The 26,918-nt window shown below is 34.3% G+C and overlaps 1 protein-coding gene across 2 annotated transcripts in view; it reads left to right on the forward strand.

Moving 5' to 3' along the window:
- POF1B (POF1B actin binding protein) overlaps positions 1 to 26,918 on the forward strand; it is an 87,402-nt gene that overhangs the window by 27,505 nt on the left and 32,979 nt on the right. For both annotated transcript variants that reach the window (XM_040467645.1, XM_040467646.1), the window contains exons 4-6: positions 7,268 to 7,369; positions 11,967 to 12,149; positions 25,788 to 25,918. In XM_040467645.1, the coding sequence (XP_040323579.1) occupies positions 7,268 to 7,369; positions 11,967 to 12,149; positions 25,788 to 25,918 (416 nt within the window). The remainder of the gene's footprint in view (positions 1 to 7,267; positions 7,370 to 11,966; positions 12,150 to 25,787; positions 25,919 to 26,918) is intronic.

Here is a 26,918-nt window from a genome sequence, read left to right on the forward strand (position 1 = left end):
GGCCAACAGGCACATGAAAAGATGCTCAACGTCGCTCCTCATCAGGGAAATGCAAATCAAAACCACACTGAGATACCACCTCACAGCAGTCAGAGTGGCTAAAATGAACACATCAGGAAACTATAGATGCTGGCGAGGATGTGGAGAAATGGGAACCCTCTTGCACTGTTGATGGGAATTCAAACTGGTGCAGCCACTCTGGAAAACAGTGTGGAGGTTCCTCAAACAATTAAAAATAGACCTACCCTATGACCCAGCAATAGCACTGCTAGGAATTTGCCCAAGGGATACAGGAGTACTGATGCTTAGGGGCATTGTACCCCAATGTTTATAGCAGCACTCTCAACAATAGCCAAATTGTGGAAAGAGCCTAAATGTCCATCAACTGATGAATGGATAAAGAAATTGTGGTATATATATATATACACACACACACACAATGGAGTACTACATGGCAATGAGAAAGAATGAAATATGGCCCTTTCTGGTTTATATACATAATGGAATTCTACGTGGCAATGAGAAAGAATGAAATGGGCCTTTTGTATCAATGTGGATGGAACTGGAGAGTGTTATGCTAAGTGCAATAAGTCATACAGAGAAAGACAGATACCATATGTTTTAACTCTTAGGTGGATCCTGAGAAACTTAACAGAAGTCCAGGGGGGAGGGGAAGGAAAGAAAAAAGATAAAGGTTAGAAAGGGAGAGAGCCAAAGGATAAGAGACTCTTAAAACCTGAGAACAAACTGAGGGTAGATGGGGGGTGGGAGGGAGGGGAGGGTGGGTGATGAGTATTGAAGAGGGCACCTGTTGGGATGAGCACTGAGTGTTTTATGGAAACCAATTTGACAATAAATTTGATAATAAAAAATAAAAACAAAACAAAACAAAAAAAGAAAATCCTATTTAGATATATTCCCCATTTTATTTATCTAAGTATATTTTTTTTTTTGCTTGCTCTTTTAATTTCCCCCAGGAGAAGATTTTGGCTTAATTACAATATTTATAATAAGCTGAGCCTCCTCAAATGGCAACTTTATCCTCTTTCACCTCCCAGCTTCTCTAATCTTCACTTCTCCCTATAATTAAACTGATGTCACTCTACTTCTCTCATTATGATTTTCTTCTCCCTCTGTTAAGCTTTTTTATTTTTGGTGGTTCCTTATCTTCTTGATTTTCCATTTATTTTCATTTTACTCAAAAGATTTATGCATTCTGGTATATAAGTTGATCTAGAAATGAAGAATATATGTTTTTTCCATCAGTAGATAGAATCCAATTGATATTAATCAGTTTTATTAATTTTCTCATTGTGGGGAAGGCACAGTATAGCCTTTAAATTGGGGTAAAAAAGGAAACAAGACATGGTTCCCATACCAAAAGAGCTTACAGTTCCTCTCAGTAAGGGAAATAAGATATGTCCACAAATAGCTATATACAATACATGGTAGAGTGTATGAGAGATACCATGAGAGAATTACAGATGAAGTCTTATTGAAATTCCAGGAGTTGGAGATAACACATTGATTTGGGGAAATCAGAAAAGGATTTATTTTGTTATTTAAGGTATTTTGACAGTTAACATGGTTACTGCTATCATTTTACTAATGAGGAAATTAAAGCTTAAATAAGTGTGACTTGCTCAGGTCTTCTCATACCAAATATGGAAAAGACGGTAGATCCTGAGATGTGTTTGAATCAGTAGTGTTTGAGGTGCATGGAATAGAAAATGACGACACAGGTAGTTAAAAATGACCTGAAGAAAGGTCCCATTTGAGATAGAGACATGGGAATTATTCCTCTGTAAATTGTCATTGTAGCTGTGAGAATTAGTGAGAAAACTAAGGGATAATGGAGAGGGTTGAGGTATAGCACCTTGAGAAATGTCTACTTTAACAGAAATAGAAAGGAGCCACTTTCATGGGCAGAGGAGTTGTCAGAGAGAAATGTGAACACAGAGAAACTGAAACAAATAGGGAAAGGATGTGGTCAACTGTCTCAAATGACCAAATGGCCGTAGAGAGTTTGAACATTAAGAAACTAATGGTGATATTTGAGAGAGCAGGTTCCTTATACTTGGGAGGCAAAATCCAGATGGAAAAAGTAGATGGGTGAATGGATCAAGAAGTGGAGGAAATAAGTGAGGATTACTCTTCTAAGAAAGATATTGACCAAAATAAAGAAAGATGGGATGGTAGCTAAAGGAGAAAAGAAAAACTTGGATATCTGAGAGATTTATAGACAGAGGGAAAGAACCAGTAATAAGATTAAATATGCCACAGAGAAAGGGTACAAATGGAACACAATTCTGGAAGAGAAAAGAGGGGATAAGATTCCAGGTATAGATTGAAAAGTGACTTCAGGAAAAAAGGAATAGTATGTCTTTCTTGGTAATGAAATGGAAGGAATAGAAATTGAAGAGAGATTTGAAGTAGGGAGGAAAATGGAGGAATCTCACTGAATAGATCTTGGTTTTCTCAATTTACTTATTGAGGAGAATGAGGGAACATGAGCATAGGGAGTTAAGGAAAATGAAAAAAATTGTAACCACAGTTATAGAGAATTTAATAAATAGAAGTATGACCATGAAGGTTGGAGGGGCTCTTAAAGTTAGATAACTTGAATTTGCACTGAGCCAAATCAGCAAATATTTTAAAGTTTTCTCCAGCAAGGTTTCATGGCCTGGGAACAGCAAAGTAGATGCTGGGGATTATGCACTTTGTTAGATGTGAGAACTACTATCAGAGGTTCTAAAAATATCAATTAAAATGATAAGATCAGCCAGATTTGAAGACACCTATTAATTTTTAGGGTGGATCTAGAACCAATTCAAATGTACAGATAAAAAAAATAAGCTGCCCAAGTAGTAAAACTGTCTAACAGCTCATTTGTGAAAAATCTAAGACTTCTAATTAAATTTATTGTTCTTATTTGTTTGACTCAGAATGATTTATTCAAATATAGTAAAATTTGGCTGTACTCTTTTACACATTTTTGGAAAATAATAGTCCCCTTAATTTGGAATTTTTTTTCAGCAAGTCATATAAAATAATAAGTCCAAACACACATTTTGGAGAGAATCAACACTGTTAGCACCTAAACCATTTTTTTTCTTAAAAATACAGGGGCGCCTGGGTGGCGCAGTCGGTTAAGCGTCTGACTTCAGCCACGTCACGATCTCGCGGTCCGGGAGTTCGAGCCCCGCGTCAGGCTCTGGGCTGATGGCTCAGAGCCTGGAGCCTGTTTCCGAATCTGTGTCTCCCTCTCTCTCTGCCCCTCCCCCATTCATGCTCTGTCTCTCTCTGTCGCAAAAATAAATAAACGTTGAAAAAAAATTTAAAAATATTAATGGTTTGGCATTTACAGTGAACAAGAGAAATTTTCATGCTTTTGATAAATTTGTTTTCCCCTCTTAGAAGGTGCTTATATCCTTAAGATAAATGTTCATATCATCTCTTCTCATCCAGTTATCTGTTCATTCACTATGGGGTATTCAAGATGGATACAGTCCTTGCCCTCAATAAGCCTACTTTTGTATATACTTTAATTTTTTTAATGTTTTTATTTATTTTGAGAGAGAGAGAGACAGCATGAGCAGGGGAGAGGCATAGAGAGAGGGAGTCACAGAATGAGAAGCAGGCTCCAGGCTCTGAGCTGTCAGTACAAGCCTGATGTGTGGCTCAAACCCATGAACCGTGAGATCATGACCTGAGCCGAAGTCAGCCGCTTAACCAACTGAGCCACCCAGGTGCCCCATACTTTTGTATATACTTTAGGTTGATATCTTAGAAAATTTCTAAGAAGGTTCTTACAAAAATTTTTAAAAGCAGTATGGACTTAAAAATATATTACTGGGGCGCCTGGGTGGCTCAGTTGGTTAAGCGGCCGACTTGGGCTCAGGTCATGATCTTGCTGTCCGTGAGTCTGAGCCCTCCGCTGGGCTCTGTGCTGACAACTTGGAGCCTGGAGCCTACTTCGGATTCTGTGTCTCCCTTTCTCTATGCCCTTCCTCTGCTTGTACTCTCTCTCACTCTCAAATTATTATATTACTATATTATTGCAAACCAATGTCTTTTGTACATTAAAATCACAGATTAAAGGTACTTTAAAATACATTCTTTTGCTTGATATAATGTATTCTGCATTACTATTTCTATTATAAAGAAACTGAGCCTCAAAGAAGGTAAATGACTTGCTTACATTTCCATGGCAAGTAGGTGATAGAGGCAGAAATGAATATAGGTTTTATGACTTCAGAATTTTTTTTCCATGATACCTTCTTCCACTAATTTTAGTGGTCAGATCCAGTGGAACTATAGTAGTCCAAATCCAATCTGCTTTGGAATTCTCACCTGTTGACCTCTCTGAAGCATTTATACCTTCACTCACCTTTCTACTGTTTTTTGAAAATTTTTCTTCTCTTAATTTGATTTCAATTTTCTCTTCTGATCCTCATATCTCTTAAGGCTTATGTAGTTATGTCTTTGGTCTTCACTTGACTTTTCAGAAGTTGCATGATTTTAACAAGAACTTCTAAGCATATGCTTCTGAAGTCTAGAACTAGAACTATAGCCATGAAATCTCCACTCACCTGTGTCCTGGAGATCAATATAACCCGAATGCTTACCTACACATTTAGGTAAAAGTCTATTTGCTAATTCGTTGCAATAGTTTAACACATGTTTAAAGGATTACTATGCACTGTATATGTACTGTTATGAGGAATAAAAACATGAATCAGACATAGATTCTTACCAGGAGCACACGAAATTCAATATGTCTCAACTTTTCCTGTTTTTGACACCATGGGTTATATAGTAGATTTCTCAGGTTTAAGATCTTAGAGTCATCTTTGGAAAGTACTATCCTTGGAGATTTAGTGTAATCTCTTAACTAGTCTCCTCACCTATACTCTTTCCTTTCTCCAACTAATCTTCCTGAAGTAGATTTACATTCACCTCACATCCCAGTTTAAAAGCATTTAAAGATTTCTCACTGCTTTCAGAACCAAGTTCCTTCTGCCAATTGTGTCCCCTACATATAATTTATACTTTTACAGCCTTGGTGTCATGACTTATTCTGTTGACTTCAATTGGAATACCATTCTCTTCCATCTCCTTATATGCAAAGCCCACCTTAACCTTTTTTCAAATGCCACTGATCCAAGTAGCCTGAGTACTGCCAGATGGAATTCAATATTTCCTCTTCTGAATTCCATCCTATAAGTTCTTTCTCTATACTTTTTATAGGCACTTGTTTCTTTCTACCTTGTATGTTTATGTTCATGTATCATCCAGACCAAACACCAGCAAAATTTTCCTATAAAGAGCAAAATAGTAAATATTTCAGACTTTGCTGTCCCCATAGGGTTTTGGTCTTCCTTCTTTGCACTTACAGTCCTTGAAAAATATAAATACCATTCATGGGGCGCCTGGATGGCTCAGTCGGTCGAGCGTCCGACTTCAGCTCAGGTCATGATCTCGCTGTCTGTGAGTTCAAGCCCCATGTTGGGCTCTGTGCTGACAGCTCGGAGCCCGGAGCCTGTTTCAGATTCTATCTCTCCCTCTCCCTCTGCCCCTGTCCCACTCATGCTCTGTCTCTCTCTGTGTGTGTCAAAAATAAAAACAAACATTAAAAAAATCTACATATCATTCTTATTGAAGATACTATGAAAATAGGCTGCTGGCTATAGTTTAATGAATACTGATCAATATTCAGTGCTTGTGGTAATAATCTAAGTTTGATTCATGCCTTGTAACACTTAGCAAAGTATATTGTGCATAGTAAACTCATAAACGTGTGTTACATGCTTGCAAATAGGGTTTTTTTTTTTTTTTTACAAAAACAAACACAAAAGAGCTTCTAGGGGAATCTTTTTAAATATATCCATCTTTAGATTTAACAATTCATCAGCTAACTAAATTTAATCACTTGTATATTTGTTTCACTTAAGTATTCCAGGAACATTTAATTAAAGTACATTTTATTCAAACTTGAATACAAGAAGTATATACCTTTGGATTGAAGGGTGTCTTACATTCTCAACAACCAGTGTTTTTATCCAACTGTGTTTAAGAGTTTTCATGATAGCAGATAACAAAAATGCTACCATATTTTGTTGATTTTGAAATGGTCTTTTTATTTTTTTAAGTTGAATTATTTATTTATTTTGAGACAGAGACTGAGAGAGAGAGAGAGAGAGAGAGAGAGGAAGAGAGAGAGAGAATCCCAAGCAAGCTCCTCAATGTCAGCACAGATCCCAGAACAGGGCTTGAACTCACAAACTGAGACCATGGCCTGAGTGGAAACCAAGAGTTGGATGCTTAACCGACTGAACCACCCAGGCACCCCAATTCTGAAATGGTTTTAAACACATTAACTGGTAGCAGACTTAGTCAATCTCCTTCCACACTGTTCCCCTGTATTACAAAAATAAATGAATGCAATTATTCTTTCTAACAAAACATCCTCAACTCCCCCCATACAAGTAGACTCATATGAAAACTGAAAGAAGGGAAAGAAATATAGTAATATTGCATTTATTTTAAACTCTTGGTCTGATTCTTACTACTCCTTCCTTGGTTTCTTTCAGATTTTGGACCTGTCACCAGCCTTTATTTCATTGGCTGACATCTTTTAAATGCTTGGATAATCCTACATTAACTTAGTTGATTATATGGGGATACGTGGCTCTTAAAGCCTCTACTCTGTTCTTGGTATTCAAAACATATGTTATACAGAGAGATTTAGCTTTGATTATAATCACAAGTAAGAATTGTACACTTCAAAATCACTGAAGCTAAGTTCCGGGAAAAAATAATCTTTAATATAGTTCTACTACCTACTTTGCAGCTCAGTAGTGAATTGTTTTGCATTTCTCCAATAATACTTTTGCATAGAAAGAAACTTGCCAGTGAACTCAACTTAAATGAAGTTGACCTCAGGCCTGTCTACTTCAGAGGAAACTCATTATATCTTGTCTCAGAAACAAACAAAAAAAAATATCTTTCTCACCTCCTTCCAATTTCTCTTAAAACACTGCTAAGCCTAAAATGTAGTAAGAGAATCCAGATTGCTATGTTTGAGAAAATAGACTATCTTTATGGTTTTTCCTTACATCTCTCAAAACCTTATTGGGATGTCATTCCACTCTCCTAAAGTCTGCCACTAAGTCAGATTTTATTAGATACTAGATATTTGCTTAAGTTAAGGTTTCTCTGAAAAGGTACCTTTCAAAACAAAACACAGTCATTACTGTCTTTATAGGAACCACTTTCTCCATTCCTAAGAGGAGGCCATTTCTTCCCAGGAAACAATGTTATTTATGAAAAAACAATAAGAAAAGTAGAGAAGCTAAATATGGATCAGGTATGTAAAATCTGTTTTAAAGCTTATTAACTGTATACTTTTGAATCATGAGTATTTTAATAGAGTTAAAATGACACTCAATTGTCAAGTGCTAAGCAAGATCACTATGAGTCATAATACCTTATTATGTCTACAGCCCTTCAGATCATCCTTAACACTTTCATATTCATTTTCTCATGTGAAGTATTATTGTCCCTATTTTACTGAAAGGGAAACTCAGGTAAAAATATGTCAAGTCACATAGAAAAATTAGTGGTAGAATCTGAATTTAATACAGATACCCCAAACCTTTGTATGTTTCTTTCAAACTGCTTTCACAAAAATTATAATTTAAAACATTATAACTTTTTCTTAATTCACTTAATACAAAGTGAATTTTCAATGAACAAATGAAAAATATGTATGAGCATATATGTAAAATACTATAAAATTCTAGAAAACTAAAGTTCAAGTCACATTTTAAAATTTTAATTAAATTTGACTGAGAGACCAAGTATATAACATTTAAAACTAGCAGGGCAATGGTAGTTTCATGGCATATAGAGCTACCATTCCTTCAAGCAGAGCTTTTACTGTAACCAGCAGAGGTTTTACATTGATCTTCTCAGTGGATACAAAGCGTCTCCAGCCCAGACAAAGCCTGGGACTTGTTTCTTGGACATGCTTGAACTAGAAGAGTGTATCAATTTCTTAAGGCTGCTGTAACAAAGTACCACAGTCTGATGGCTTAAAACAACAAAAATTCATTGTCTCATAGTTCGGGGACCAGAAGTATGAAATCATGGTTTTGGCAAGGCCATGGTCCCTTCTGTAGCCTTTAGGTAAGGAGCTCTTCTATGCCTATCTCCTAGATTCTTGTGACTTTAGGCATTCCTTGGTTTGTAGATGCATAACTTTAATCTTCCATCTTCACATGACATCCTCCCTGTATGTTGTCATATCATCTTCTGTCTGTGCATGTCTGTCTTTGTGTACAGATTGTCCCTTTTTATGATGATACCAGTCATATTTGATTAGGAGCCATGCAAATGACTTGTGTTAACTTCTTAATTCTATAAAGGTCTTATTTCATAAAAAAAAATCTGTTTCTAAACAAGGTCACTTTCTGAGGTATAAGGGTTAAGACTTTAACATACGCTTTTTGTGGGAGCAGCACAATTTAACCTACAACAGACAGTGAAATAATATCAAATAAATTTTTATCACAAAATTATTTTTCTCATATACAAATTAAACATTAAAATATACTAAATTCTTTTTAATTCTCTTGGCATGAGAACACATCTTCTTTTTATAAGCATTTATGGGTACTTATTACAAGATTCATAGGAATTAATCCATTATTACTTATTTGATGCTCATTAAAAATAAAATAGTGTAAACTGTCAGAATCATAAACATCCAAACCTTTAAGACTTTGGTCTGCTTGGAATATTGGATATATTAGAGGGTATGGTATAGTATGTATTGAACTCCTATCTTTCAGAAGAACAGCAGAATATTTCTGGATATTATGATGCCAAATAGAAAAATTTCATCAAATGTGTCAGTTCTTCAAGGGGCACTTTCCTCAAGCTATAAATTTATAACATCTCTCCTTTGTCCAACTGGACTGACAAAACAATAAGTTTGACACATTTTACATAATAAGAAATGTTTGAGATGCATCATTTCAGGTTCCTTCTAATTTCTTGTCTCAAAAAGGATAAAGATTTTCTAAGTCTTGGTTCCTAGAGGAAAAGATTGAATATCCTGTACATTATTATTGCTATAAATCTGGAACAATTAAAGAACTCCTTTGAAAGAACACTACTATTACTTATTATCAATTTGAATATTTACTTTTTTATGCCCATTTTTTTAGTAATGACTTAAATGACTTGGGAGTTTTGGAACTGCCATGGCAGACTTCCCAAGGTAAAAGGAACCATATATATGGAACAAACTACAACTTTTTGACCTAGTTGAGTTTCCTCAGTGATAGAGATGCTGGATAGAGATGTAAGACAAGCTGGATAAAGCCAGAGTTTGGATGAAATGGTTTAATATCACATGAGACTAGTTCAAATAGCACTAGTTCTTAAGAGATGAGACCTGACCAAAAAAGAGATCTTTGTCATGGAAGGGTGGTAAATTGGTACCAGTTACAAGATAATTATCCAGTTCATATGAATTGTACTCTGTGTATTTTTTCCTCTATCAAAGATTACAAAACATATAATAAATCAGAAATGTTTGAGATTTTGTACATTAAAAATTGACCTTGTGGTACACTTCAAAAGTATGAGTAATGTATGAATATCTTGTTTTAGAACAATAACAGTAGTCAGGTATGAGAATTGAAAACTGAAAGTTGTCTAAGACTTCAATGATACTAATGAGTGGTTCAGAGGCCAGACAGGCTCAGGGAAACCACAAGACAACCCAGATGGAGAGACTGTCAGCATTCTATTCAAGAGTCAACTGATATATTAAGAAAGGAAGATGATTGAAAAATGAGTTTTGCTTTGTTTATTGTTCTGTATTGATGTGTCCTTCAAAGTGTTTCTTAACTTGCTTTTTAAGGAACACATTAATTTTGTTTTCAGGAGGAATTCTATTTCAGTAGTGTATAAGTTTCCCACTGGGTGAAGTTTTTCTCAGACTGTCACAGTGACTTTATTCTAATACAATGTATGAAGATATTTTATAACATAAAAGAATAGATAATACATTCACCACACAATTTGTACAGAAATGGTTGATAGTACATAGCCTGACTTCTAAACTGTAGAGATCTTAGTGCTAGCATATTTATAAAGTGAGTTGCACTTGAAAAGATCCTAGAGAAAATGATTCTATGAAATGATTCTGTGATCTTTATTACCAACGACTACGAAAGTAATTTCTATTTGTAAAATATGTTTCTCTATGTATTTTTCTTTCTTTAAAAATAATTTTTGTACACATAAAAAAGATAATTTGTGTACATGTTAAAATTTTCAAAAATAAAAAGTATAAAAAGGTACAAAAAGAGTGTAAAAAGAGAATAAAAAATGTACACAGTGAAAAAAAAAAGCCTCTCTATACTAACACCCTTGTCTCTCAGTTCCTCTTGCTGGGGGCAGTCACCCTTAAAAGAGTTTTGCTTTATGCATTTAAAAGCAGTTATGTATATTTGTAAAAATACACATATGTTTATTTTAAAATGTTATACAAAAGGTAGCAAAGTATATTCATTCTTGTGCATCTTGCTTTTTTAATTTAATATCATTTGAAAATTGTTCCACATAAAAAACATAAAATTTGAAGTGGTTTACTATATTAATGCAGGTCAGCTTTCCACTGTCAAAAGGAAATAGAGCATTGAATTTATACTTTCAAAGTAAATGCATGCACATTAATGTAGCATTATGATTCAAAATAGAGTATGTTTTTCTTTGAAAACTGGTGTTCAGATGACTGTTATTAAAGTAGAATAATAACAAAATAATATAGGAAATGCAAGTATGCCTGAAATCCACAAAACTGAAACAACCAGATATCCTTTCTTACTCTGGGATCTATACTTTCTCAGAAACAAAACAAAACAAAACAAAACAAAACAAAACACAAGCAGATAACAAAGATATAGTTTAAAAACAACTCTAGACTATTTTGAGGACAGTAAAAATTCAACCTTATATTTTGAAAGAACTCTGAACTAGAAATCATGAGTTCCAATCCCAATTTTCCCATGAATTAGTCGTGGCATTACAAGTAAATCATCTTACTTCTCTGGACCTCAGTGATTTTTTTCTACCTGAGAAATTTGTGGGGTGGATGATGATTAAGTTGAAGGTGACAATGATAAAGAAATAATATAATAATAATAATAATAAATATTTATTATCCACCTACATTGTACTAGGCATTTTATAAACATCAGTTCATTTACTCCTCATAGCAGTCCAATGAGACACATATTATCTCAACATTTGCAAATGAGGAAATTGAGGCTCATAAAGATTGCATACACAGTTTCCCAAGATCACAGAGTAAGTGGTAGAATCAGAGTTAGAATACCTGTTTTCTGGATCTGGAGCTTCAGTCACTGTTTTCCAAGCTTTTTTCTTAATTCATGCTTGATTTTCATAAGCATAAGAATTTTGCCTGCCCCACTGTGATTCTAATATGCTTCCTGAAATTGAAATCACTACATTATATTATTTTCTAATATTATTTACATCTAAATCTTCAGTATGATAATATTATTATGAAATTAGATCCTGAAATGCCTGGTGAATTATCAAAGAATAGTTAATATTAATATTCATTATAGTTTTAGTGTTAAGTATAGCTGGAATATTAATTTAACCAGAACATGCAATTCCTTGGCCAATTTAAGTAAGTATTTGGATGGTCACTGCCACCTGATCAAACAAAATAGAATTCAATACATTTTCTCCCAATGAAATAATTTAAAAAAACAATATATCACATATTAAAACTATATATCCTAGGATTTGAATTATCTTGTGAAAGAACACATTAAATTTTAAAAAACAGATTCAGTGGGTTTTCTTGATTAGTAATTTTTATTCTCAGTGGCTATTTTGGCATGTATATGTTTTTTTAGGAATGCTATCCACAGGTTCAATGCCATCATCACATTGTCCAACAGCCCCAGATCATCCACTCTCCACACTGCCAACAATCCCCTTCTAGCCAACAAATCCAAATCATCACGGGAACTGATTCAATTTCTACAAACACTGGAAATGAGTTGTACCATGGTGGATTAAGCCATATACATGACCAGGTAAGATGAACTGATTTGCTTATAAAACTGAAATAACTCTCTTAAACTCTTCTCACACCACTTTATAGCCACTCACATTGAATTTTCATCAAAATATTGGGGTATTTGTGTTTTGTTTATGGCATCTTTAAAACAAAATTTTCTATTTCCTCTCAGAAAACAAAATAATTCAGGTCTATTAATGCATGAAGTCTATGAAGGAAGTTATAAACTGAAAAATGAATACCTGGTTTCTAGCTGATCCTCAGTTCTAAAATTGGTTCTACAGTTGTGAAATATTAAATATTTTCATGAAGTATAGTATTTAAATGAGTAATGAATTGGAAATAATTTTATCTACTTTGGTCATATTGGAAAAAATAACCATAAAAGATTCAAAATTCGTATTTTTCCAACCTAAAAAAAACCTGAAAGTATCTTTTCTTTGAATATCACGTATGGAAATATTGTGGTCTAGGATTACTCTAAAATATGGTTCAGATGGTCTTGAACTTCTTACATGAAATGGATTAGCAATAATGATTAAAAACATTTTATTATGTGAAATCATTTGAAATTGTCATTTTTATAGGTCAATGTTGATCAAATAGAAACAATTTCATACAGTTCAATCTAATACTTTGCTTTGCTTCGGTTTCCTCATCATAGAGTAGAGATTTATTGATCACTTCTTTTTTTAAATTTTTTTTAATGTTTATTTATTTTTGATGGAGAGAGAGAGTGTGAGTGGGGGAGGGGCAGAGAGAAGGAGACACAGAATCCAAAGCAGGCTCCAGGCTATGAACTGTCAGCACAAAGCCCCATGCAGGACTTGAACACACGAACTGCAAGATCATGACCTGAGCTGAAGTCGGTTGCTTAACTGACCGAGCCACCCACGCGCCCCTATTGATCACTTCTTATAGGGTTATTGTAAAAAAAAATTATATTTTACATGTTAAGCACTTACCATAGTTGAGTGCTAATGGTAAGTACTTAACAAATAGTAATTATTGGTTTTTAGTAGTAATTATTATTCATACACATTAAATCTTCATGCCAAGTACTATGAGAAATACACAACTGGGTAAGACATTGTCACATTTCTTATAGGTGCTTACCGTCTAATAGGGGAAAGTGGCAAACACATAAAACATGATGCAAAGCAATGTGTTGTCTGTCATAAAAGAGGAACAGGCGATGTGCTTTGGGAATAGAAGAGAAAAGAAATTAATTTCTGCTGGCAGATCAAGGAAAGCTTTATTGAGGAGATAGGAACTGACGTGGACTTTGAAAAGTGAGAATTTCAATATATGGTATTGTGATGTGGCATGGAGATGACATCCTGAGAAGAGGGAATTACATGAAAAAAGTCATAGATTTGGGAAAGTACCTTTTGGGTTTCAGGAAATGTCAGTGATTCAGTTTGTATTGAAAGGAAAACATGAAATGAGGAGTACTAGAGTATAATGTTAAAATGGTACATTAAGGCCATATCATGAGGTCCTTGGATGTTAAGTTTAAAAATTTGTACTTTATTTGGTAGGCAATGGAGAGTAAGTGAAGGCTATTAAGTAGGAAAATATTGATACATATGCCTTATGAGGTTAATCCTAGCAAATTTTATACAAGATAGATTGGCATATTGATTAATTTTCTTCTCACAATGATCAGTTGAGGAAGGTGTTATTGTTGCCCTTATTGCCCTTACTGTTACCCTTATTTGGTAAGGAAACTGAGGTTCAGAGAGGTTAAGTTACTTGCAAAGTTTTGCACAGCTAGTATGTGGTGGAGTCAGAATTCATACAGAGAGGAGAGTTCTTTATCAATAATGGAAATGTGAATAGAGCACTGGATTAAGAGCCTGCCAGTAGAGAGGTATTGGTGACATAACAGAAAGTGGACTAGCTTCAGAGAAGGAAGACCTGGGTTCCAGCCCCAGGCTTTGTACTTTTCAAACTGTGTGTTTTTAATAAATACTAAATCTCTCAGAAACACTCATCCATAAAAGTTCAGGTAGTAATGTCGACCTCACAGGGTTGATGATGTAAAGTCTAAATAAAAACATATGTTGAAACTATAAAGTCTACAACATGAAAAATGCCACTGAAAAAGATTTGCAGAGATTATTAGAAGCTATTTCAAGTGTAAAACTTAAGCTATAATAATAACAGTAGGAATAAAGTGAGGGATAATTATCAGAGATGGGGAAGAATATCACAGGATTAAAAATCTTGTCTAGTGTCAGTGGTGATATTATGATATCCTTTTACTAGCTTAGTATGATTAATAGTACATTTGACTAGACTAGATACTGTCTATTTAGAAAATGGGAAGAGTTAGATTGCTAATATATTAGTTTCTGTTTTATTATGTATACTTTGGTTTGAGATTCTGATGTAATTTTGTTAAAGACCGAAGGTTTTTTGTATAGATTAAATTTTTCTGACTTTTCAATATTTTTTGAGGAAAAAGTTGCAGTGCTGCTGAAAACAAAATAGTTCCCTGGGAAGCATAGAGCTAGTAATTTCACTTGTATGGATTTCATAGGATTGGATCCACCCCTGGTCAGAGTGAAGATGGGATAATCTGGTTGTACAGATCCCATAAACAAAGGAGAGAAGAAAATGAGTTCTCCCATCTAGGCTCCTTGATTTTTAAATGTCTCGTCCATATGTGTGGAAGAGTCTCTTTAATGAGTTATAAAGCAGATATAGGTTGGACTTTCTTAAAACTAAAGGTTGGCCCATGTTTAGTTTGTGTTTAGAATTAAATTGTAACTTGGAGGTAGCATAAGAATGTGAAAAGTACAAAGACTTTCAATTCAATTATTTTAGTTTATAAAAGCTGCCTCTGCTGGGCTGCATGATCTTAGGTAACTGACCTAACTAGACTGAGATAATTGACTTAACTAGAACCCAATTTCCCCATTTATTGTATTAGATACAACAAAATATATAATGTACTCAGCTTAGAGTCAAGTACATAGCAGATGCTGAAATAAATGTTTGATTGTGTATCTTCTTTGTTCCCCAATGCCAGGCTCCAAATCTGTCAAAACATCAATAGAAGAAATTGATTCCCACTGTAATATTTTCATTTTAATTTTTTTTACATTTTTAAGATGATTTTGTTCGTTTGTTTCAAGTTTTTATTTAAATTCCAGCTAGTTAACATATAGTGTAATATTATCTTAGGAGTAGAATTTAGCGATTCATCACTTACATATAACGCCCAGTGCTTATGTAATGATGATTTTTTTTTATGGTGATTACTTTTTTTAAATTTAAATTCAAGTTAGTTAACATGCAGTGTAGTATTGGTGTCAGGAGTAGAACCCAGTGATTCATCTCTTACATATAACATCCAGTGGGCATCCCAACAAGTGCCCTCTTAATGCCCATCACCCATTGAGCCCATCCCCCTACCCACCTCCCCTCTAGCAACCCTCAGCTTGTCCTCTATATTTGAGTCTCTTATGGTTTGCCTCCCTCACTGTTTTCTATCTTATTTTATTTTTCCTTCCATTCCCTCACTTGGATATTGCTATTGTCAATGAAAATACTCCAAATTGTGATGCCTTTCTCCCATTACTTGAAAATTCAATTTTTGTCAGCATCAAGACAGTACAAATCTTAATGTCAGGTGCTTTTTCTGGCAATTATACAGGAAGCTTGCTACAATGTTTAACATGTCATTCACTAATGATGGAATCTCTAGGCTGGTTAGCTCAATAAACTCAGCAGTTTTTCCTGCTTTCTCTCTCACTAAAATGTAGCTTAAGTCCCTCTTTGTATGTTTTGTTTTCTTCATCGAATAAGTGAATTGAAAATGAATTTTCTTTTGCACAAACCTCTACCCCCTGCTTATCCCTTCCAAAAATTCAATACATATTTATTCTGGACCCATCTTTTCCAAACTCCACCCTTGTCTGTCTCCTGTTACCTCCTGCACTGGTTCCCTTTTGTACTCTTTGTTTTGTGGTGAACAAGAATTGTTACTTATTTGCTCTTTCAAAAAATAGTTTTTATTTTTTAATCAAAGTAATACATGTATACAGGTTAGAAGTTCAAATAGTACTAAAAGGCATATTATAGCAATTCCCTGTCCCAAAATTGTTCCAGAAGCAACCATCTTCAAATTTTAGCTTTTTCTTTTCATATTTACCTCCATACAGCTAAATAATATGCAAATTCCTGTGCTATTGTGTGATGTAGCAATGTTGTATATTATCTGTTGATAATTCTGATACATAAGGATTTAGTTCTATTCATCCCCTATCCATCTGTTTCCATCCCTTCCATCATCCTAATATAGTTAAATCCCCATTTTCTGGCTAAAACAGTATTCAGTGTTTCTTAATGCTATGAAAATATTATTTAGTGCAGAACCAATTTGTGTACTATTTTGCTTCTTTTTTAACACAACTATTTTTTTGTTGTTAATAATTCCCTATTTTTTTTCATTTGTTTTGTTTTTTATATATCTATTGCTAATTCTTTTCTCAATACAATTTTATACACTCTTGTGTTCTGGGATTTTTGATCAGCCACCTCCTTTCTCTAAAACCCTGCAAACTATATACAGCATACCTCTTGGCTTGAATTGTCACTATCTACTGGCCTCGTTACTCTTCCCATATTTTGACAGCTTCATTGGTACACTTACAATCTTCTGTCCACTTCCTGCTAACCCCTGCCCTGGAATCATCTATGAAAACTTCATCACTAATATCAGTGATATTTCCCACATTCTGTCCTCATGTTTCTTTATCACCCTCAATTTCTTAATTTCCAGTACATCTTCAGCCCTCACAGATTTTGGCCACTCTTTGAACCTCATCACTTGAAACTGTTTAATGTCTGTTTTTCTTATCATCACTTTTTTACTTCATCTTCTACACTCTCATTCCTGCTAAACTTCACCCTCACCAAGGTCTCCAGTCCTCAGTTCCAAGCCAGACTGGACTCCATTTTCATCCAACAATGCTTTTGCTAGAAACCCTTAAAATTTATGTTGCATTCTCTGATTACTGTCCTCATTTTACTGATCCCTTACTTTTGGGTAGACTACCATCCATTTTCTCTGCCCCTAGATTTTGACTTTTGTAATCTAGAGAAAGTCCACAAACTAGGCCAATTTAGTCTAGAACAGATTGTCTCTATCTTGCTGGACCCCCTCTGTTGCTAGAAATTCATTTCAATTAATTCTAATTAACTTTCTGCCACAGTCTTCAAAATCTAATCCTTATCTTTCCCACCCTCCTCATGCTCTGTGTTCCACTGCTGTTCTCTCCCTCTCTGCATGTAGTTTTTACCCTCTACTGAGAATGGCTACTGGAACTCACATTTTATTGTGTACCACAATCAGTTAGAGGGTGTGCTTAAATAGAGATTGCTGGAACTGGATAATTTGCATTTCTAAGTTCCCTGATTACCCTAAAGCTCCTGGTCTGGGGGACCACACTTTGTTCTTTCATCAGGTGATCGTCTCCAAGAACGTGTCCTTGGCTTCCTTCTCCTTTCTTTACCCTCTCTCGCTTGACTATATGATATAAAATCTTGACTTCTGCAATATTTACATGGAAAACTGCACATGATTATCTTTACATGGACAACTCCCAAAACCTTTCTCCTCTGCTCTAGTTCATCATTTTTAATGGACTTGTTGCATCTCTACTTGGCTGTCCCATAGTCACCTTCAACTGACCACATAATAGTTTTTCATTCTATGTCCCCTATTTATATTAATATCTTCAGTGTCCTAATCACAAACATTAGAATTTAGCATTATTTTTTACTTTCCCTTTCCTTTGCCACTCCAAACCTAATCAGTTGTCATAGTCTGAAGATTCTTCCTATTTATACCCCCCCTCATAGAGCTGAAAGTTAGGTGTCCTTCTTATAACTCCCTTAGTATTTGATCTGTGACTCTCTTTATAGCCCTTACTAATTGGTCAACATATTCTTTACATTAAACTTATTTAGGTACATGTCTTAGCTCTTCTAAAAGACCATAAAGCCCTTGAGAGAGAATATAGTACCTTATGTATGTATATTTTCCAGTAGCACTTAGAAGTGTACCTTAGGACAGTGTTTAATAAGTTCTCACTAAATGTGTGCTGAATGAGTGAAAAGGATCATGCCACTGAGATCTTTTAAATCCTGAATGTGGCTTGTGGGTATAGATTTTAGACTTTGGTTTAAGAAAAAAAGTTAGAATATAAGATAAATTGCATTAAAAGAGCTACTGCATATGCATAGTAAGTTCCTTCAATGATTTACCTTACATAAAAATGTGGTTCTATTCCTTGAATAAATTACATACTAAAGAATGGTGGAATATAGAAATGACAGAGAAGTGGAAAAGAGAAAAATGTGGTGACAAAGGTGTTACCAAGAAGTTATGCATTAAAAAATACATGGTCATTTGAAATCAATTTCTTTGAGGGGCCCCTGTCTAGCTCAGACGGTAGAGCATCTGAACCTTGATCTCAGGGTTGTGAGTTCAAGCCCCATGTTGGGTGTAGAGATCACTTAAACAAGTAAAACTTTAAAAAATTAATTTAATTTCGTTTGTATATATCCCACTTCATTACAAAAAGGAATAAAAGAATTTGGGGGCACCTGGGTGACTCCTTGTGTTGAATGTCCTATTCTTAATTTCAGTTCAGGTCATGATCTCATGGTTTGTGAGATCGACCCCCATGTCGGGCTCCATGGGAGCCTGCCAGGGATTCTTTCCCTCCTTTTCTCTCTTTCTCTCCCCGGCTCGTGCTCAATCTCTCTCTCACAAAATAAGTAAACTTAAAAAAAAGGATTTTGAGTAGCTCAAGAGAATAAGAGGTAATAGAGTACAAATAGATGTCAGGGACAGTGTAAATATAATGGAGTAATAACCCCAGAAGGAAAAGAGAGTACACAGAAAAACAGGCCACAGAGTTCCATGTCACTAGTAAAACTAGGCTAAATACTTGGCTCTGAGCTTTCTTGAAACCATAGGGGAAGAAAAGGGGAAACATGATTAGTGAAAAGTGTCCATTATGAGAAAAAGTTTTATGAATTCTTGATAGTCACTTGTATTATAGGAAAATATTATACATTTTTTTCTAGTCAGAAAGAATAATCTAAGCTTTCACAAAATGTTACAAATTCAATCACCTGTATTCATTCTAACATGACAATCCAAACAACCTACCTTTTTCCACTTGGTTGGGAGTGGAAAAATCATCTTATTTTATAACATAATGTCAAAATTCACACACACACACCCAATGAGGAATGAGGACAATTTTGATTAGGTTTCACTCAAGGTGTTAAAGCACCTCTTCCATATAGTGCTTTTCCATCTATTATATTTAACATGTAGCCCAATTACAACTTTTATTACAACTTTCTCACTACTTACCTTCCAACAAATGTTTAATTAGCATCTGCAATACTCAGGTACTATGCTAGATGGTGGAATTAAATAAAGATATAAAGACTGTGTCTCTACTCTCAGGCAGTTGAGATTTTTATAGAAAATTTACAATTGTCTTCCATTCTTTCTATCACTATTTGAATAGCCAATTGTCCATTTGCTTTAGGTTAAATAAAACCACTAATTTATACGATAGTTTAACAATTTACCAAAAAAAATGTGATATCTCCAGTAACTTTATCAAATAGGTAATAAATTATTTAGATTTTATAGTTGAAGTTCATAGAGGTAAGCAATATACTTAACCTTCAACTAGGAAGTGGGATCTCCATTTTTGGCTCCAATTTCCATTCTTTCTCATTGTAACATTTTGCTGCCTAGGTTTAGTTACGTAGGAAATTAAATTAGGCCTTTATTTCAAGTACAGAACTGTTGTTATGAGTAAAGTCTTCAGTTTAGAATTGTGATTGTTGTATAATACATTTCAATTCAGTGTCAACATTTATTGAAAATATTCTATGTACCAGGTACTGTATAATGCAACTTTTCTTTATTAAAGTACCTATGAAGATTAAAATAGAAGTGAGGATTTACAAAACCTAAAATTCTGACACTTTGTATCCTGCTATGATTTCTTCTTGTGGTACAAGATAAGAAGAGACCAATTATATTTTTTACCTTATTAGCTAAATTATGTTGTACCTAAAAGGCATTAAATTCCATAAGGGTTAATTTCTCCAGGATTAACTAGGGCTTCAATCAGTCTGACAGCTATTAAATGTTCCAAATCAAAGCAAAATTAATGAAACAATAACATTATTTATCTATAAATGTCGCTATATCATTATGAGCTTTGCAAGATAATAATCTATACGTTGAAACTTTTTATTAATAATGATATTTTCCATTATCGTGTAGCAAAGTTACTACTCAATAAAGTCTAAGCACAACAGAACTTGCTATTTAATATGTTCATGACCTTTTAGAGGGTTAGGCATTTATGTATAATCACTTTTATATAACATGGCATTTTAAGCACTTTATAATCTGCCAAGCAACCCTTCTAAATAGGCCAAAAATGTGTACACTTAGGCCAGTTACTCAGTGGAAATAAACTTAAGCCAACACCCTGTACTACTGGATTGTGATTTATCCCTTGACCTATCCTTAGTCCTAAGCAGCATTCTCACAAATGTGTGCCATTAAGCTTGAGGGACACCAGACAAGAAAATATAGATGGCTCAGCTGAAATCCATAACTATTGCATGTCTACTATCTGCAGCGGCTTTATAATAACTACCAATGAACTTTGTAAATATGGTCAAAAGTATGATCTTTAAATATCAAAATATATCTAATGTATATGCTAGCAAGAAAATTCCACTCCTGGAATCTCATAGACTACACATAGGAAACAAAACCCTAGACTGGAACCAGGACAAAAACTTCTAAGGCAGGAGTAAGTTGAGGCCCATGGTTTTCCTTTAGAAGGTAATTTCTTTCTATAGATTTTCTGAAAAATGACCACAAATTTGCCTCTGGTTTCACTCCTAACCATTGTTGCCTTGTCTTGGATTTATGGCGGCAATTCTAAACAAAGAATTTTTAACTGCAATCAGAAACGAGGAGTTGGACTGCTTGGCCATTATTATAGTTAAATAATGATCTGATTGAAGGTACTTGATTGATGCATGCTAAACAATCTTTAACGATTTTTGTAAAGTTTTGGAGAAATGTCACTGGGAACAACTATTTTTCAGCATAGTTTGCATTCCTTCCCCGTTTATATGTGAAAAATTAAAGCTGTTATCCAAGATTGACATTTAAGATACCTCTCATTCATCAGGCAGAAGAGTAGATATGGATACACCTATATCTCAATCAATCCTATCAATTCAATATTTGTCACAGAGAGAAAACCTCCATCCATTAGAACTACCATTATTCTGACCCAAACATTCATGTTTTCTTGGGAGGCTCCTTATTTTGGCTTTTTCAAAGAAACAAGAACATATATTTGAGCCAAGTCTAAAATATATGTCACAACATACCTAAAAACAGTTCCAATAAAGTTAAGGAGCTCCAACAACCTGTGATTTAGTAATAGAAAATATTTGTAACTGGCACATCACAGTTTATGGTTAGGAAATTTGATCTTATTGTTAAGCACAGTCCTGTAAAAGACTTAACAGTGTATGAGAATCTGACTTCTGTCTGTCCTCTCCCTCCAAATTTTTGAACCCAACTTGCTTTGTTTTTTACTGAGTATTACTCAAATGTTATAAATTGTAGACGATACAAAACTGAGAAGAAATATACACACAAAGGAGTGATGTTTTGCTTCTTGATTTTCCATCTTGACATCTCTTTGGCCAGAAGAACCCATTCTTCAATTCTAATGCTCTTACCCTTTCACTAGCTGATTAAAATTTATTACCTAAAATTCAGGCGTATTTTGCATAGTTTTCCACTAATAAAATCAAACTCTTACTGTTTATTTTTTTAATTTTTTAATGTTTATTTATTTTTGAGAGAGAGGGAGACAGAGTGCACCTGGGAGAGGGGCAGATAGAGAGGGAGACACAGAATTGGAAGCAGGCTCCAGGCTCTGAGCTGTCAGCACACAGCCTGATGCAGGGCTCGAACCATAAGATCATGACCTGAGCCAAAGTCCGGTGCTTAACCTACTGAGCCACCAAGGTGACCCAACCTCTTACTGTTTCAAGTTGTAGCCCAACTAAACTCCAAAATAGCGCAAGTAGAGACAGTGTAATTCAAAAGTAGCTGAAAAGACAAATACAAAAGGTCATCTGGGGAGGCAATTTTTCTAGTGGGTATGAGAAAGCATTACCTCATTTAATATTTATGTAGAGTTCATAACATTGTCTGGCACATAGTAACGATTAAATAAATAAATACTAGTTATTATTATCATTTCCCAAAATAAAATCACTTTCCTTTTGTAACTTTTAGCACCTCTTTATAACTATGGACACAGATACAATGTTGATGTAAATCATTCCTTATCCTAGACTCTGTGATTTTTTTAGTTTATTCATTTATTTTGAGAGAGAGAAATAGAGAGAGTGAAAGCATGGGGGAGGGGCAGAGAGTGAGAGAGAGAATTCCAAGCTTGCTTGGTGCTGTCAGTTTGGAGTCTGATGTGGAGCTTGGTCCCACTAACCTCAAGATCATGACCTGAGCTAAAACCAAGAGCCAGATATTTAACCGACTGGACTCTGTGATTCTTTATTTGGGTGCCTAAATCCACCACATAGAAATCACATGATCAAAAGTTTTAGTAATGGCACTAAATATTCATGTGGGGAAAGAATTATGTACTTAAAAGGTGTGCTAGTGTGAAGTGCAATGACAAAATATTTGTGCAAAACTAAGAAAGAAAGAAATATTTTAAGACAGTTTGGAACCATGAAATTACTCTGTCAAATGAATCACACTAAAAGGAAATAAAATGATTTTCACAGCATTATGAGGGGATTATAAGAAGCTAAAAGAAAAATATGCAAAATACTAAACATCAAATAGTTGCTTGGAGATTCTAATGGGAGCTCAGCACTTGAATATATTGGCTAAAGAAATGTCATCTTTTACTTGGGAAAGTTACAGGTTTGGAAGGGACACACATAGAATGGTGAGGCAGGAAGAGGTTATCTACCTGACCAGCTACAGCAATGAAACAACTTGAAGGTCAGTAGAATGACACTAACATAACAGCTAGATTTTCCCTTATCCAGTTATCCTTGAATGTTAAAATCATATTTGAAAACATGTTTTTTTATTTTTTTAAAGCTTATTTATTTCTGACACAGAGAGAGAGCGAGCATGAGCTAGGGAGGGGCAGAGAGAGAGGGAGACACAATCTGAAGCAGGTTTCAGTCTCCGAGCTGTCAGCACAGAGCCTAATGTGGGGCTCAAACCCACAAACTGTGAGATCATGACCTGGGCCGTAGTCGGATGCTTACCGACTGAGCTACCCAGGCACCCCTTGGAAAACATGTTTTTAAGCCACTCCAAGTTTGGTAAATATATAGATGGTTGATAAGGGAGTAATGCATGAGAAAAACATGAAATCAAAAGCATTCTTTTGATTATTCTGAATAAAGCCTTGCTTAATTTTGATCTTCATTTCCTGAGAGGGGCCTACCACTAAGGACCCGACTGCCAAGATCTAGAAATATAGGTAAGACTCAAATGCCAGTATCCAACTCTGCAAGGAGTTCAGTTTAGTTGCTACAATTAGACTTACATAAACTTAGGAAGAAAGTGTAAGGGATAACCACGATATCCTTGAGGAAGTGCTATCTATGCTCTTTTTTATTCTAACCATTCTTGGTTAGCTTCTTTAAGAGGAAACGTGTAAAAAAATGTTTCCAGAATCAACTAGCATTTGGGATCACTTCTAACCAGGTAGATACATGACTTATTTCAATTCAACAAATACTTACTAAGCAACTAACTATACAGTGTTCAACCAGTATTGTGCTAGATAATATGGGATATATCAAAAAGTATGACTCATTCATTATTATTAAGTTTATTTCTTTTGGGGAGGGAGAGAATGCTGAGAGAACAAGATTTACATATGTAAAATAATATGAAAATAATTCAAGATAATTGAGCACAAAAAGCTAAATTGAATTAGTTTGTTGGCTGGCATATTTTCAGTTTTAATGGTGATATTAAATCTTGAGATGGAGTTCAAAGTATGGGTCAGATTTGGATACACAGCCAGAAGGAGAGAGAGTTTTCCAAGCAGCAAAAAATGTGACTAAAGACTAGAGACAGGAATAACATAATGTGTGCCCAGGACAGTGAAATCTACTATGGTTAGAACAGAGAAAATGTTGGGAAATAGATAATGTTACTATATTCATTTTAGCATTTGAAGGTTTTATATTGAATATACACAACTTAGTAATTCTATGACATTTACACATATTATGTGATGATATTGACTTTACCAATTTATCTATTCATGCCTTCACATAGGAGACTTTACCCTCTCTCAGAGGCAATCATTACTTCTCCGGGAGCAACTTCAAAGGGTAAATGGACAAGATAACATTGTGGTGTATTCATTAAGACTTTCAAAAGTGTGAAAAATATATATCTTAATAAGATGTGATGATACTATACTGTATTTTGAATATGGCCTTTTGTACTTATCTGTATATTACAAATGGCTTAGCATAACACAGACATGGCTATGAAAGTCCATCTTGCTTGGTTTGCAATCTTACTTTGCAAATCTTCCATTTGCCTTAGCATGCATGATATTTTTAGGGTCTGTATTCAGAAGACAGGTTGCAAAGGAAGTATCAGTGGTCAAATTTGGAGTCCATTTGTCCTATATATACTCAGGAATAAATGTATTTATAGGACATCTTTGGTCCCACATGCAATATCAAAGGTAGTATGGAATGCAACTTAAGTTATTAACCTCCCCATAGTGCTATTTTGGAGGTGGGTGGCAAGGCGGTCAACATTATTGAAAACATTGATAACAAATTATATGAGGCCAACAGAATAGGTTTTATTTTGGGCACTATTCATAATAATTTGTGTTTAGGATTTCAAATGTCTTTGAGATCTATGAATTTTCTACATTTGGCCCTTAGCTACTCTTTCCCATGTCAGTTGACTAGATTTTTAGTCCAAATAGTAAGTGGAGGGAATATAAGAAAAAATACATAAAACATTGAATCGAAGTTAATTTCATCTATCTTCAAGGTATGCTAATAAATTAAGCTGCCTTTCATTGAGAAGATGCAAGTCCAAATGAAAGTAATTCTTCTATGTCAATATAATTCAAATAATTCATATGTTCTTTTCCAATAGGGAATAGAAGAGTAAGCCATGCAATGATAATGGAAAATTTACATATTTTGATTTACTAGTTTTACTGTTTTATGCAAGCATATATATTCAAGAACTTTAATATAAATTATTCAAGTTTTGCGTTCATTAGGTCACTTAGATTAGTGATATAAAATTGAAAATACTATTGCAATGCTGCTTTTCCTTTAAATTCCTCCCATATTGAAAAATGTATACCTCAGATGCAAAGAAAATTTAGTGAGTTGATTCATGTGATGACTTTGTAATGAGTGACTTGTATTAATAGGTTATGTAACTTTTTTTTCATTTGACATCAAAACATCTATCAATTTAGAAATACTTAATGTTGTTTATAATTGTGGTTGATGTTTTTGTCAGGTGATAACTGAAGATGATTGCCCTGAAAAATTGGACCCCAAATATTTTGGAGAGTTACTTGCTGATCTAAGCCGTAAAAATACAGATCTATATCACTGCTTATTAGAACATCTGCAGAGAATTGGAGGAAGGTACTGTAAATATATCATTTACCTCAATGTTGTAGCTATCAAACATTCTATGATACTTTGGTATTTTTAATGTGCTTTATTGTTTAGAGCACTTTTGGGCTCACAGTGAAACTCTAGAACTTTTTTTAAAGATTTTATTTTTAAATAATCTCTACACCCAAAATGGGGCTCAAACTCACAACCTCAAGATCAAGAGTTGCATGCTCCACTGACTGGACCAGCCAGGTTCCCCAAAACCCTTGTACTCTTAATGGAGAAACAGGGTAACTAATGAGCATATCTGAACACATGTCTTAAGAGTCAATATACTTTATGAAAATCATCAAAAGAGATCACACCAGTCCTTTTAAGATCAGTAAAGAATTCTGTGAACTTTTTTTTATAACATACTTTGATGGCAAATGTGAACTCTTGGACAAGGAGCTAAAAAAATTCATGGCATACTGTGACCTGTTTTAAGATACTACACTGATGATGTAAGATACAAGCCCATTGTAAGATATTACATTGATGATGGAAGATACAATCCCACTGTCAATACATCACTGTTTATCTTCCATTGTTATGCACTCAATGTACAAGGCCATAATTTAATATATGTATATTACATATACTATATGAAACATAACTTATATACCTATAAATTAATATAAATACAAATATGTATATTATACTATATACTAAATAATAATTGTATGTATTTAAATATATACACATAAAGAATTTATCAACTATTCATGTATAGACGAGAGAATATTATGTCATTAAATGAATTCCATAAGCTATACCCCTTCTACTACATAGTGACATCATATAAATGGTCAACTATCAAAGTCTAGGAAAGTTTCACAAATTCAGAAAAATATGTAGGATAAAGGAGTGTTGGTATAATTTTTTTTCTAGTTCAAACTTCACTAACTGGATTCTTCTGCCTCTTAGAGATCTTTAATCTCTTATCCATCTTTTTTCCTCTCCACTTATTACATCCCATTCTCTCCAT

The sequence above is a fragment of the Herpailurus yagouaroundi genome, unplaced genomic scaffold, assembly GCF_014898765.1.
Source record: "Herpailurus yagouaroundi ecotype Mexico unplaced genomic scaffold, PumYag 67555, whole genome shotgun sequence".
NCBI lineage: Eukaryota > Metazoa > Chordata > Mammalia > Carnivora > Felidae > Herpailurus > Herpailurus yagouaroundi.